General features: G+C 41.4%; 2 protein-coding genes across 2 annotated transcripts; one reads left to right on the forward strand and one right to left on the reverse strand.

Moving 5' to 3' along the window:
• Positions 1-130: 130 nt before the first annotated feature.
• wdcp (WD repeat and coiled coil containing) lies at positions 131-4749 on the reverse strand. Its single transcript, XM_067481979.1, has 4 exons — positions 4581-4749; positions 1897-3796; positions 1503-1623; positions 131-851 (listed from the first exon to the last, which is right to left on the reverse strand). The coding sequence occupies exons 2-4, from the start codon at positions 3793-3795 to the stop codon at positions 673-675; spliced, it is 2199 nt and encodes a 732-aa protein (XP_067338080.1). The 5' UTR covers position 3796; positions 4581-4749; the 3' UTR covers positions 131-672.
• A 239-nt stretch (positions 4750-4988) lies between these two features.
• On the forward strand, positions 4989-13987 carry fkbp1b (FKBP prolyl isomerase 1B). The gene is made up of 4 exons (XM_067481981.1): positions 4989-5223; positions 5876-5923; positions 12337-12449; positions 13174-13987. The coding sequence occupies exons 1-4, from the start codon at positions 5187-5189 to the stop codon at positions 13300-13302; spliced, it is 327 nt and encodes a 108-aa protein (XP_067338082.1). The 5' UTR covers positions 4989-5186; the 3' UTR covers positions 13303-13987.
• Positions 13988-14243: the final 256 nt, after the last annotated feature.

Genomic DNA, 14243 nt, shown 5'->3' on the forward strand with positions numbered 1-14243 from the left:
TTTTTGTTTTCTTTTTGCCTGCATATTATTTGGTCGTTGATGACAACATTGGAGAGCAGTTACAGCAACAATTCTATTGAGTATTGCCCTCTCTACTGGCCAGTTGAGGCACTGAACTTGTAAAATGAAGGGCCGAATTAAAAGTGCTTCAACAAACATGTTTTTATGATCATATTTGACGTGTATGACACATTAGATGGGAGATGATGGGCACATACAATACTGGCATATGTCTTTTAACTATTACCAATAATACATAGAAAACTAAACAATCTGTATTTTCCATAATCAGACAAAGAAAAAACACTTTTTAAATATGCCTAAAATATACACAAAGCTGTTAGTGGAGTGCTTCAGTATAGTTTTTGTCTAGCTTCAATGGAGTATTAGATTTCCACCAACTTCACTGCATTTTGTCAAAAAAGAAAAAGATAAAGCTCAGTGTTCAAACAGACCTTCAGGAAAGCTTTCATTTCATAGCAGCATTGTGTAAACATGTAAATTTAAAGTGGCAGCCCTTTTCAAATCACTACCTTTTCATTCGGAAAAATAATTTGACTCTGCTTATCTGCATTAGTGAGGCCTTGCATGTACTTGTACCCAGTCAAGTCAGTTTTAATAGCAGAAAGATGCTTGTATCGGTCCATAAATTGAGGTATGTGTTAAGAGGCACTATGTTGAAGCCTCTGTTTGGCTGGGGGCTGGATTGGATGGACAAGAGCTCTCTGGACTGCCAGGAGTCCGCAGGGTAGTTTTCCGCTTCCCATTCCTCACTGTGATCTCCTCTTTGGGCCTGAATGTCAGAGGCACAAAGCCATCTGCATCTGCCACAAGTACAATCCACAGTGGACCTGGAAAAAGAACACAAGTTTAGTGGCTTAGCGTGGTTTTTTTTCTGCCAAAGCACTGCAAATTTTGGTTTTTGAAAACTTTGATTCTGTCTTTGCTGCAACAGCAATAAAACACTATGCATGTTAAATGGTACTAAGCTGCTTGTGTTTAAAACCTCCTAATCTAACCTAGGCTATTAAGGTCTTCCATGAATAGCTTACGCATGTTAACACGAGAACAAGTTTAGAATTTGTTCGCTACGGCTGTACAATAAAATACAAGGAATTTTATCAATGACACTGCTGAGTAAAAAGTATTGGCAGAGAGAGTGTGTGTTTCATAAATTATTTGATGACTTCCACATGATCTCAGTGGGTAAGCCTATCACACAAGCTTGCTAGAAATAGTCACACAGGTAGGCCCTTTTTTAAGACACTGACAAGGAATTTCCTCGATGTCATTTGTTATGCCACTAACAAACCCTCTTTGTCACAACATGGGTAATTGAACGGCACAACTAGGTCCTTTTGTGTAGTAAAGAAACCTCCATCGTTTAGTTTTACTAGGCCTATGACACCAAACTGAACACTGCAAGACTTCATGTAACATAACAAACAAAATGCAGGGAGTGTAGAGTACAGTATATTATAAACTTAACATGCTGCACATACCGTACATCATCTCCACAATACTGAGATTAAAGAGGTCCTGGAGGACACGCAGACACAGCTTCCCATCACACAGCAGCACTGGCCTCCGCTCATCGATGAACACGTTCTCCGATAACTGCTTCTGCATGTAAACCAAAAAGTAAATAAAAAGAAGTGGCCAGCAGAGGTAAATCAGAGACTAGATGGGATTATCATCTGTTAATTGATATCTTAATTTGATAACTGCTAAGTACAAACACCATACTTAGATCTGCTTGTTTGTCCAGCTATTTTAATGTCTTATTCTTACAAAATGAAAACCATTGTGCATGAAGTTCTGCAAGTGCTGCTCACTATTTAGATATAACATGCAGGCACCCTCTGTTACAAATAAAATGCTGTGAATACACTGTACCTGATAGGTGACATTGACATAGGGAGGCTCACTGGCATTGGGATATATACTCAGGGTCTTCTTGCCATTCTGTGTATAATCTCTGATTTCTGCCAGGCACTGCTGTACATCTGCAAAACGTGTGAAGAGCCTCTCCATGTTGTGGACAAGCTGCTGTAGTGCACGCTCCCTGCCAGGTCCTGGTGCCTTTTCGGGCATAGGCAGCGTTGGCTCGGTGTGAAGCTTATCCAATGGCTCGAAGCGGGGAGAGCTGGCCCGGCTAGAGTCTCTGCTGGCCTGGCTAGCCACCGTCAGACTAGCCATGCGGTTTATATGGTCCATATCAAAATTCTCAACTGTGACGGAAGAGGCACTGGAGAGGGCTGATGCTCGGTCGGTAAAGTCCACAGAGCTGGTGACTGGGCTGGGTTCGCTGCTTTTTATCTCCTCCACCAGCCTGCGCCTGTTGCTTGGTGAACGAACTACTCCCCCTCCAGGCAACACCAACTCTTTTATGCCATCCTTAGATAGGTTCTCTGAGAGCCTCCTAATCCCTGTGCAGAAATTAGAAGTGGAGTCATGGTTCGGGGCAGAGGTGGGTGGTGTGATAGAAGTCTCTCCATTGTACATCAGCTCTTTGGCTATCAGATGAAGAATGTATTTGTCTGTGTTGGAAGATGGGAGGAAGGCCGGATCATTGGACTTCTGCCTTCCCACCATCAACAGCAGCATCTTGTCATTGAGGAAGCAGACTCCTTTAGGCCTCTCATTCGTCTGCAGAGAAATCTGCTGAATGTTCGGCATTGCAGAGGCTGTGATGCAATACACAAGAACCATGTTGCAAGTGTTGGAGGCCACAGCAACTGTAGAGCCACGTGGATCAAAGGCAATGATGTCAGGAACCAAAATTCCTGGGATACTGACTTTGCGGGTGGTAGTGACTTTACGTTCATAGGTGACCAGAATGAGGTGTGAGGAGTCCTGCCCAGAGCCTGTTAGTGTGTCTCGGCGACGAAGGTGGATAAGCGGGCTGGGGTCAGAGCGGCGGTGCCTTGCCAGGAGGTGGGTAAGATCCAGAGGGCCTGAGCTTGGGATGAAGGTCCTTTCAGATTCAAATGATCGCCTTCTAGAGTCCGGAAGGCTATCGTCATCTGACACAAGCACATGTGAGCCTTGGTTTTGCTGGGAGTCCGTCTCTGTTGGCACATCAAAAGCTATGCCAGCATTTAACCCACAGATTTTATCCAAAGGTAACTCGGTGGACACAGCTACTTGAGTCTCTCCCGTGGCTTCGATGGCACAGATGTAGCCTCCCACATCAAAAATAGGGCAGAAGGAGCAGGCCACCAGACTCTTCTGGATGTCATTCCAGATGTAAGAATGAAGAGCACTGCCTATAGCCACCACCAAACGTGTACCATCCTTGGTCCAGCATGCACAGTGGATGAGTCCACTACCTTTGATGTCTGCTTTGATTCTCCTGTTATCCACCCTGACAGAAAACAGCACAGAAGTGTCCTTCTTTGTCAGCACAGCTAGAATGTCTAGTTTAGGATGCCACACACAGCCCTGGGACAGCAAGGGAAAAGGCTCACTCATCTCACAGGTCTGAGTGCACAGCAGCTTGTTCTGCTCAAGGGTGCTGATCTGCATTTGCCACACGGTAACATGTTTCTTGTGCTGAACAGCCAGCAAGGCAGGGGAATCAGAGCAGCACAGAGGGCCCCAGAAAAGTCCAAAGACATGCTCAAATTGTCCAATAACGTTGGTATCCCCGAACTTCACCCCGCCATTGACATAATAGAGAGCAGTCAGGCAGACCTGTTTGCCGTCCGTCCAAGCGATGCCATGTACAGGGTGGATGGCTTGGTGTAGATTATTCAGTCCTGTCCTAAGCAGCTTGGCTTTTCCAAGATCCATCCTGGCAGGAATGAAAACGTTATTTCAAAAGAAAACCAAGATACTCAGACACTTGACATTGATCACAGAGACGAGTATTCGATCTGAACAAGTCCAGTACAAGAGAAACTATTGCTACCGATGCAGGTTAAGAATAGCAAAAGCCTCACGAGTCTCCTGCCAAGTACATGCCTTAATCCCCTCTGCCTGAGCCCAGGCCGTGGTGACGAACACTTAGTTAGCCGCTTATGCCAGAATGACCTTAACTACACAGACGCTGTTAAAGCCTCAGAGTATTAACAATACTATGTGTTGAGTGGGAGAGTCTCATAACAGTATTAAGCACTACTAAAACTTGCTTAGATCTAGTGAAACTCCTACGATCAGTTTTGGAAAATAAAGGTGTCTCGTTGTTAATAATACAAAAAAAATTGTTAAATGTTGGTAAATACATTTCATTCACATTTGGCAATGTTAACACATGAACAGATTAAGCTGAATATAGACACGCTGTCTATATATTAAATGATATATACAAATTTTGCAGAGTTTTAACATAAAAGTAAAAATAAATAAAGGAATAAATAAAAAAATAACAAACCCAAACCTAGGCAAAGTTAAAAGAAGGTTAGCTAACCTCTTGTACCATTACGAACCGCAGACGTTTTCCTACTTACAGTCACTGGAAACTAGTAAATTCACTTTCTTCGCGTTACATGCATTTACCTGTCTTCTGTATGAAGCCAGCTAACTAATAATTAATGTTAAAACCACCATCACAAATATGTAATCTATTGGTCACATACCTAAAAAAACAGCAAGGTCATCATGTGGAAGCCGTATATAAATTCACGCTGTGCCGGTGAAATCATGCATCTCCGACTTTCATTTCTCAGTTGACTCGGAAGAAAAACTAATTGCCACCAACCGCATTGCATTGTGGGAGTTGTAGTTGAATTGGGATATTATTTAGCGTTTTACCACACGTGCCCACAAGAAGTCGCTGCATATATGCAAATATTAGAATGTTAAACCATTTAATAGAACGAAAACAAGTTAAACATTTACTATGATGCAGAATCTAACTAACGTAAAAATAAAATATGTCTAAGGATAAGACAACATTCGTGTTTTCACTCGAATCGTTGCCCCTCTGCAGTGCGGCGCAGGTATGTGACGCAGCTGAAGACGACGTAAGTGGTGTAGTCGAACATCTCGACGCTGTGTCGCTGTACGTCAGAAAAGATCTTGTCTGGGTCTCGGTTGGCTGCATCTACGGGTTAGTAGTGGTCGGCGAATGCATGGTTTCCGCCGATATTACCCGACTTGTAGCCGCAAAACACCCAACAGTAGTTTTCGAAACTCCTTTTTAGGCTTTATGTTTCAGAGCTAATCTGTCAAGTGGCACAACCATGGGCGTGGAAGTCGAGACAATATCTCCCGGTGATGGTAAGTTGATTTATCCGCCTGTGTGTGCTTTGATGCGGGGGTGGTGGGGCTCGGTAGTTCCCCGGAATCTCGTTGAAGTCTTTGTTAAATATGAACATACCTAACATTAAATATCACGTTCAGTGATATAACTGCAAAGGCAGTTTACTCGCCAGTAAGCTAATAGTGGTTTAAGGGAAACGAGCAGGGATTTGGAAAGCTCACATATTTACTGTGTTATTCATCACCACTGAAGTCTGTGCAGCATCTTTCTAGAATTCTCCATTCTTAAATTTGGGTTAAATTTGCTAAGCTTACTATTTAAATTGAACGTTGACCAATGTAACTGTGATTTGAACACTAGGAACAGGTACGATTAGGTAGATCCACAAAGCCCGTTCAAAGGCTTAATGTCATTTCTCACAGTCATTTCTCACAGTATTGTTATCGGATGCATTTCAGAGTCTTGTACTTACAGTGAACCTTTAGCCCAGAGGCTTATTTTTCCAAAGTAACAGGCTAACAGATGTTGGTCTGTGTGGTGGCATATGAGGGAACAGCACTCCTGCCTCAGTAGACTTAACTCAGTCATTGTTAATCTGGGTGTTTACCCCCTGAGCCTCCCAGACGTACAAACTCACAATAACACTTTTTGTCTTTTTTTTTTTAACAGGCAGAACATTTCCGAAGAAGGGCCAGACGTGTGTTGTTCATTACATAGGTAACTGACTCTTACTTTGCTTTTGGAAACCACGAAACCAGGAACAGGGATCTTTCCTTTCTCCTTGTTGAGACAGAAAATGTAATCCTGTGTGTGTGTGTGTGTTTTGACAATACCTGCAGTATGACATGGATCAGTTTGCAGCCCAAATCCTCTCACATTCTGTGAGACATGTATGTACTTGTGTCTTACTACAACTTAGATAGGGTGGAGCTGTCACCCCAGCCAGAAAATATTAATTAGGTTTTAATTTAAAGGAGCGTTTTGGTGGTTTTGGCGGAGGAGCGTTTTTATGGTGGCACGCACACGCACACACACACACCCACACACACAAAGACACACAGAAATGCAGGCTTTCTTTTTTCCTGTTTGTCCCTCTTCAGATTGCCCCATATTGAGGCGGGGCAGTAGGACACTTGGGAAATACATTCTAGTTATTCTGTGTCCCAGGGTTGCCAGTCCAGACAACTAGGTCAGACAGAAAGTAAACAAAACCTAGTTCACATGTCATTCCTCTGTCTGTGTATCAAAGGGTTATTACATAGTCGTAAAAGTTACTGCATGCTCTGTAGCATTGTGTCTCCAGTAAACCTGTCTGATTCGAGCATGTGACTATTGTTACACTGTACTGTGTTATTTAATGACCCATTCATGGTTGTTCCTGATTTGCTCACCGTTCCTCATACTGTGTTAATATGAGAATACGTGAGTACATTGATTTCTTGTTTTCACACACTTATTTGAAATGATTTAGATTATGTAAGCATCAAGGCTCTGTTTAACTAATGTGTGTGGTTGTAGTCCCAAAAGACACAAGCCCAACACATGATTACAAATGTTGTGATGCTCAGCATTTCCCCTTCTGGTCTGATCCCTGCAGAGATCAGCTCCTGCAGTAATGAATTTAGCTATAATTGGAAATGATACCTCTCACTTCATGAAACTGCTGTATTGTGCACTCCACATGAGTCATGCATAGAGAGGGTTTGGTCGCCATTTGCTCTTTGCATGGAGGTTCTGGTTTCCTGTATGTGCCAGTGTTTAAATGGTAAATTAAAAAAAGCAAATAATGAGTTTTGCTTTCCATTAGCACTTCACCCCCACTAGACAATTGTACATAGTGATGACTTTATGTCTCTGTTTCCTGTTCTTTGATAACATCATTACCTGTGGTTTCCGTTCTTGCAAGTTCTCGGAACTAAGTAATGCTGGCTACAGTGTTCTGTCCTTATGATCTCTTAACACCAGGATGTGCTAGAACCTGGCTATGACCTCTATCGAGAACTGTACTGAGTATAAAGCAGACAGAGTTATCTTGAGCGTGTCTGACTCATATTGTCGGACTCTACTCTAATTTTAATATATGCAACAAAAGAGCAACAAAAGTACTGTTATTTAGGTGTTGAACAGATGACAAAGGATTAGCTGAGGGTTGTTTTTTCATTAAAAATATATATTTGCAACCTTATGTGGCTCTGTTAAATATATAAACAAAACACTTTATCATTTTATTTTCAATTTGCTCACATTCTTATTGTATTGTGTCTTAGTGTAATCTCTTACATTGCTGGAAGCAATTGAGATGGATTTATATTCTTCCTTGAATTGGTATTGTCAGTCCGTGTGTAAGGACAGTAATTACCCACTTTTGTTTTATTTAGGTTCAACGACAAGGTTAGATGAGGATCTGATAAGGAGATAGTACCGGTAATAGTTTAGCTGTAGATTTGGCCTTGCCAAGTCTTCCAGTTGGCTTGGCCACAGACTGCACTCACAGCTCCACCCTGCACGGGTGTTCGTTTTCCAGATAGCAAAGAGAAACAGTAAGAACAGTAAGAGCTAGGAGAAAGAGAGATTTCCCAATTCATAATTAGATTTGAAACCACTCTGTTCCAGCATTTAACATGAGAGAGCGTAACTCACGCAGAAAATCTCTGATACTCTCCTCACACTGTTCTATCTCGTTGATGCTCACTTTCACCTCTGGGATTTAAAAAATGCAGATACACACATGCCACAGCACAGAGAACAAGCTGATATGTGTGACCCTCCTCTGACTCTGACTGTGAGTTGTGGTTGTACCCAAATTAGCAGAGTGCTCATTGCCTCAAGGGTACTAAGCCTCTGGCGTCATGAAAGTGGCAGGACAAAATAATTAGGAAAGCTGCTTACTTTTTCACACACATACTTGTTTCATTCATGCCTTAGTGGAAATCTTCTTATAGCACAGCCGCTCCATTAACAGCACCTCAGCATCTCAGCGCTAGACTAGCAGGCTGGTGTGGCTCAGTTTGGATCGAGATTCATTTTTATCTGTTTCACTCTTAGATTATTTGCTATACTGTATGCTTTCATTCATTCCCAGTCCAATCACAAATACTGTACATGTACAAGTGGCCCAAAGCTCAGGGTGAGATGACAGATTTGAGAAGAGCTTAGAGGTTTCTCAGTATAACAGGCATTCACTAGAGGTAGAACATGTAAGTAGTTATGATATCAGTTAAAAGAAAAAAGAAAACTACAGCAGCCTGCTAAAATTTTGGAGCAACAGGATTACTGGATATGATGTCATGCCTAAATGTGGACGTCATTCCTTACCATGTTTGAACTCCAGACTTGCACCGTGAAACGTGCTGAACCCTATGCCTCTTGGTGTGGGACACAGAAATAGATAGACTGAGGAATGGGATTGTATGTCAGGAGACCCTAATGGAAATTGTTTTGTTTGAATGCCATGGGAAGTTTTCAATCCAAAGATTCGTGAGTGATGGAAATCTAATATTAGCTTCTAAAATAAAAATCAGTTTAGACATTCGCTAAATCCTATCAATCAATGCAGTCTTTGAGTTGGGTTTCATGGCCTGCTGTCTGTCATTTTTGGTCTTCCTGAATAAAGTGTGGGACATGAATGAGTCGAAAAATAACTATGTTTTGTATCATCTAACAATCCTCATTTGTCTGCCAAAGAACCAGTACAACCCCCAGTCATGTTCAGGATTTACCTTTTTGGCATCCATAATGTAACAGAGTAACTTTTAAGCCACTGCCGAGGATCATTTTTAGATTGCCCATCCTTCGTTGTTGAGTTTGCTGTTTATTGTTGTTGCTGAAAATACAATTAATTACACTATGACTTGTGCTCGATTTATTAATGAAGCATGAGCAGTTTTTTTAGTTTTATTGAGACGTGTGCTTGCAGCTGTAAAACGCGGAAACACAAGTAAGCCTACCGTAGACAGATAGCTTGACACATATCTAATTTCATCCACACTTGGACCAAGGGGGTTGTTGTGCTGGCAGCCATCCTAGACGGGGGCGAGACAGGATGCAGTAAGCTGAGTAAAAATAACCCCACCCCTGTGTGCTACTTTTTTCTTTTTTTTTTGCAGATGTAGTCAGAGCCCTAGCAAGTGAAAGCCCCTCATGGGGAGAGATAGCCTCGGAGCCAGGAAGGAATGGGTCCTGCTTTATTTTTTGCAGACGCTCCACCCATGCATAGCTGTCCACAGAGTGATAACAGAGCACTGATACTAGTGGAGTTTTGGAGTTAATTTGCTTTAGTAGTCTTTGCTTTTCTGTAAGATAAAGTTTTACACCCACGAGTGAAACATTTTGCTTAGCTGTCTGTATCTACATAAAGCAAACACAAGGCAGTGTAAATTACATAACACATTGCAGTGTAAAACGTATGTTTTAAACCATCTGTATGACCCCTTTAGATACTTCTTTGTATTTTCCACAGTAAACCAGAAGCAGGTGGTGTTTTTCCTGAAACTGATTTTAGCCAGTTGCCACTGTGTGCCAGAGTCCCTGATACACCTGATACACACTACCTGATACACAGTTCAATACACTTAGGAGTTGTTAACTACTACTCATACATAACAGCAAAATGTGTGTGTGCAGGTGCACAACAATGCCCCCTGTTGAAAGTGTCTGTTGAGCATCCTCTCAACAAACACGCGAGCCAACTTATAGGACTCATTAGTGCAACACCTAGGGTATGATCCCTCACTGGCTCGCCACCAGCAACCACTGCCAGTTAGTGTTTTCTTGCACGTTGCAGGCAGTACTGACAGTAAGTGAAACCACCTTTCTGCGTCTGTGCTACTCGAATGCCCTGTAGCAGGTGGTATTCGCCTTGGTGTGTGCACTTGATGACTCTGAGGCTGGACTGGACCCAGGCCAATGATATCTGGGCTACTGTGATTCTTGGAAATGATAGACCTACTAATTTTAGGGGATATGAAAGAGGAGAATGACTACAGTACTAACATTCACAGGACTAGATGAGCAAGACACCGTTGCTAAATGTCAGTTAACGCACAACCTAATGCGAAGCATTCACACTTGTTGAATTACTGCAAATCTAAGAAAAACCTTAAAAATCTTACACGCAAAATTTCTCACAATGGGCCAATGCCACCAAAGGAATGCGTTCATTTGTCTACTGACATGTCATACTTCCAGAAAAGTTGTGATGCTGCAAAAATGTAAATAAAATGAGCATGCAATGATATGCAAATCCTATGAAACCTCTTTTTGGTTGTATATAGTATAAAGACAACATTCATATGTTGTAACAAAGAAATTTGATTGTTTTGGGAAAATGTGCTAATTTTAAAAAGTAAAGCCAGGAACACTTTTGGGAGTTTGGCAGTTGGGACAGGGGCACGTATACCACTGTTTCCAATTGCCTCCTCGTCCACAATATGCATTCCTGTAATTAGTAGTATAATACTACTACTATAAGTAGTATAATTTAGGATATTGACAAGGTTAAAGTAATAAGTTCATAAACAAGATTATTTTATATTACTTCATGTTCATTTTATGGTCACCTTTTGGTTGTTATGCTATTTACCCCTGGGTGTAACACAACTTTAATATGAGCTTCTTAATTTTTCTGGCTACAGTGGAGGATTTCTGAGAAGGCAAGCTTTGATTAGTCAATTAGCGTGTGCTGCTCGATGAGCACTGAATCTCACATCACACAGCTAAAATTTCCATAGTATTGTTTATCTACCGTTTGAATATTATTTATTCCACAAAGGAACATCAGTGTGGACTGAAAATAAAAAAGTGTCCTAAAGTATGCATTGTTGTGGAGTTGTTATCTTGTCCATTCAAAAGGAAAGAAAGTTCACAAGATATAAAAGTGACAAAATATCATGTCGGATGGCAGGTTGAGTCCTTTCAAGTGAAAGTGGCAAATAGGCATGTTAATACCACAAATTAAATAGGATAGCAATGTTTCTTTTCCAGTGTTTAATGATCCCAGTGTTATTGTCATGGCCCAGTGGTTGGTCAGTGTTCAATAAGCACTGCTCTGCCTTTGTCTCCTTTTTCTCCCTTTGGTCTAGATAGAGGAGAGCAATGGCCTAGTTAATTTTAAAAATAATCCACTAAACCAGGTCAGTGCTTCCTGATTCCCATTCCCTTTATTCATTTGTGTAATTGAAATTGACCCAAGATCCTGATAAGAAACATTTCCAGAATAATTTCTCAGACTGGAGCCAGTGTTTCTTTAGTCCTAATCTTAAAATGCCACATTCTGAATGAGGAAAGGGTGTACACTGATCTGGCATCACAAAGCGATAAATGCCAACAGTGCCTTAAGGCTAAATACAGTACTTCAAGTCATAAGACCAAATAACTTGACAGATGTATAAACAACCATACAAATATATGTTCCCTCCATGTTTATTTTATGTAATTACCACAATAGGTAAATTGTCACACTTGACTACTGTATGAGCCAACCAAGGGTCCATAGTTCAGTTATTTGTTTTATGTAATGTGTGTCTGTGTGTAATGTAATTTTTTTATGTAATGTGTTTTTGTGATGTGTCTGCGTGCTGATTATGTCATTAGTGACACCATATGTAGCTTCGATAGTTTGCTTTTGATAGTTGCCTTTGTAGTTTACCTTTAAGCTTGTTGACCAGTGGTCAAGGAAACAATGCAATGCTAAGGGTTTGTTAAAGAGAGATGCAGTTCAGCTCAGCTACTGAAGGGTGCAAACGTGACACAGTAACTGAAGCAGAGGAACTGACTACAAGAAAGGTGTGGACTGCGCGCAACAAGGCAGAAGAAAAAGGTTCTGTGTGTAGCTTTAGAGGCACACGGTTTCTTACCGAGTTCTATGAATTCAGACATACTTTGAGAAACTAGTTATTGAAACTTTTTGTTGAAACTGCTAGTGAACGTGCTTGTGAGATTACTGTGCTTAAAGTTGTATGTATAATTGATCTGTCATCAGCTAAGTTGAGAAGCAAGTACAATAAATGTTCGATGTTTGTCTAACAACGATCTCCGGAGTGAAGTATGTGCAGAAGCTTCAGGAGAGTCAGATTCGAGTAAGATCACCTCTACAACTACTATTTTTTGTTTATCTAATGTCTCTTGGGCAGGTATGCTGCAGAATGGGAAAAAGTTCGACTCCTCTCGAGACAGGAACAAGCCCTTTAAGTTCAAGATTGGACGGTCAGAGGTCATTAAGGGCTGGGAGGAAGGAGTAGCACAGGTAAGAGGGGACGATTACTAACAATTGCTGATGGGCAGCACAGACATCTGTGACTCTAGAGTCTGCTAAGGACAAGTACAGATATCAAGACATTTAACATCTCGGCTATGCTGCTCAATCCACAAGACATTTGTGGTTGAAAATTGTGCACTTTGTGCCTGAGTATTGTTGCCTTTAGAACTGCTGCACAACACAAACAGACCCACTCACCATCAGAAGACACTCAGTTCATTGATAGTGAGACCAGCTTATCAAACCCTTGCTTTGGCTTTAAGAATCCACTTTTGTTAGGCGATCTGTCCTGACAAATGGATCCTTTCTTCACTATTTCATCCGCACTCTATTAACCCACAGCCTACAGTCGTAAATCCAGGCACAGTGCTCTCCTTCCATCTCAGACTTGTCTTTAAGTGCCAAAGCTACAATTGCATCTGCATGTTGTGTTGAGCTACGATGTTATGAAATATATCTGAAAGCTTTCTGTTAAGACTTGAATCCACGCTGCAAGAACTCGAGGACCCACTGTGATGTGCACACACATGCAGACTTTGAGCAAAGACTCAGATAGAGCTACAATGTTTGTCTGAGACTGGCAGATCATTCCAAAATACTTAATTCTGATCTAACCTTGGGCAGCAGCAGTTGTGTAGTGATTCCTATATACTGAGCTTGATGTGTTTTGACAAGATGTGATTGTTTCGTTTTTTATCTTCACATGTTCCAGATGAGCCTGGGCCAGAGGGCTAAAATCACCTGCACACCAGATATGGCTTACGGAGCGACAGGCCACCCTGGTGTCATCCCACCAAATGCCACACTTATATTCGATGTGGAACTGCTCAAGCTGGAATGATATCCGTCATTAAAATATGAAGACTGAAGGTTCGTGAGGATGCACTCGCCACAACCTATTTCCACAGGGAGACCATACTGGCTGCTTCCTCTCACCATTTACCTGCTTCATCTTATTTGATTTCTACTGTCTTCTTTATTTCAATATTTAAACGTATTTGTTGCTGCGTTGTTGCTGTCATGACATAATAAATATGGCAATGCATTGGTCACATCATGCAAGACTTTTGCATACACACACACACACACACACACATATACCACTTTTTGGTTTCTGTTAGAGATACTTTCTATTGGATTTAATTTCAAGATGTAAATTTTGGTGAACCAAGAGGAAATTAGTCATCTGAAGAAAAGCTATACTGGGTTCCAATCCAAACATATTGCCTTACAGTTTCAATGACAGGGTTACATGTGTTGAGAGTACAATACTTCTGCTCTGTATATTAACTGGGCATTATATACCACTGTCTGCATTGCCACTTTGATAAAGGTTTGTCCTGCTGAATGCTCTGAATGATGTTGCTGTGCTTGGTATATTTTATACCCCTCACATACATTTACTACAAGTGTACTCTATCCAATCAATCCAATACTATACAGATCTGTGTAAGAGCCATTGCTACTGCTATGACAGTTTATTGACCAACTGCTGAATAAAACTGGCATGTACTATGTTGAGGAAATGTTGTGTGTGTAATTTTTAAATTGGTGATAACAGAAATTCTTATACTAGAGGAGGTAATTATATATATATGCGAGAAAAAAATGCGAATCGTGACTTTCACACCGAAAATGTCTTCCATACCGGATCGGCCGGGCCCGGGTTAACAACGATCGCCACGGGTACCGTTTGCCTACAGGGTACAACACAGGATGGTGGTGTGTAAAATGAGTCTGGTGGTGAGGAAGATGAAGAGGACAAAGGCAGAGCAGAGGATG

This window comes from Channa argus, chromosome 17 (assembly GCF_033026475.1).
Source record: "Channa argus isolate prfri chromosome 17, Channa argus male v1.0, whole genome shotgun sequence".
Classification (NCBI taxonomy): Eukaryota; Metazoa; Chordata; class Actinopteri; order Anabantiformes; family Channidae; genus Channa; species Channa argus.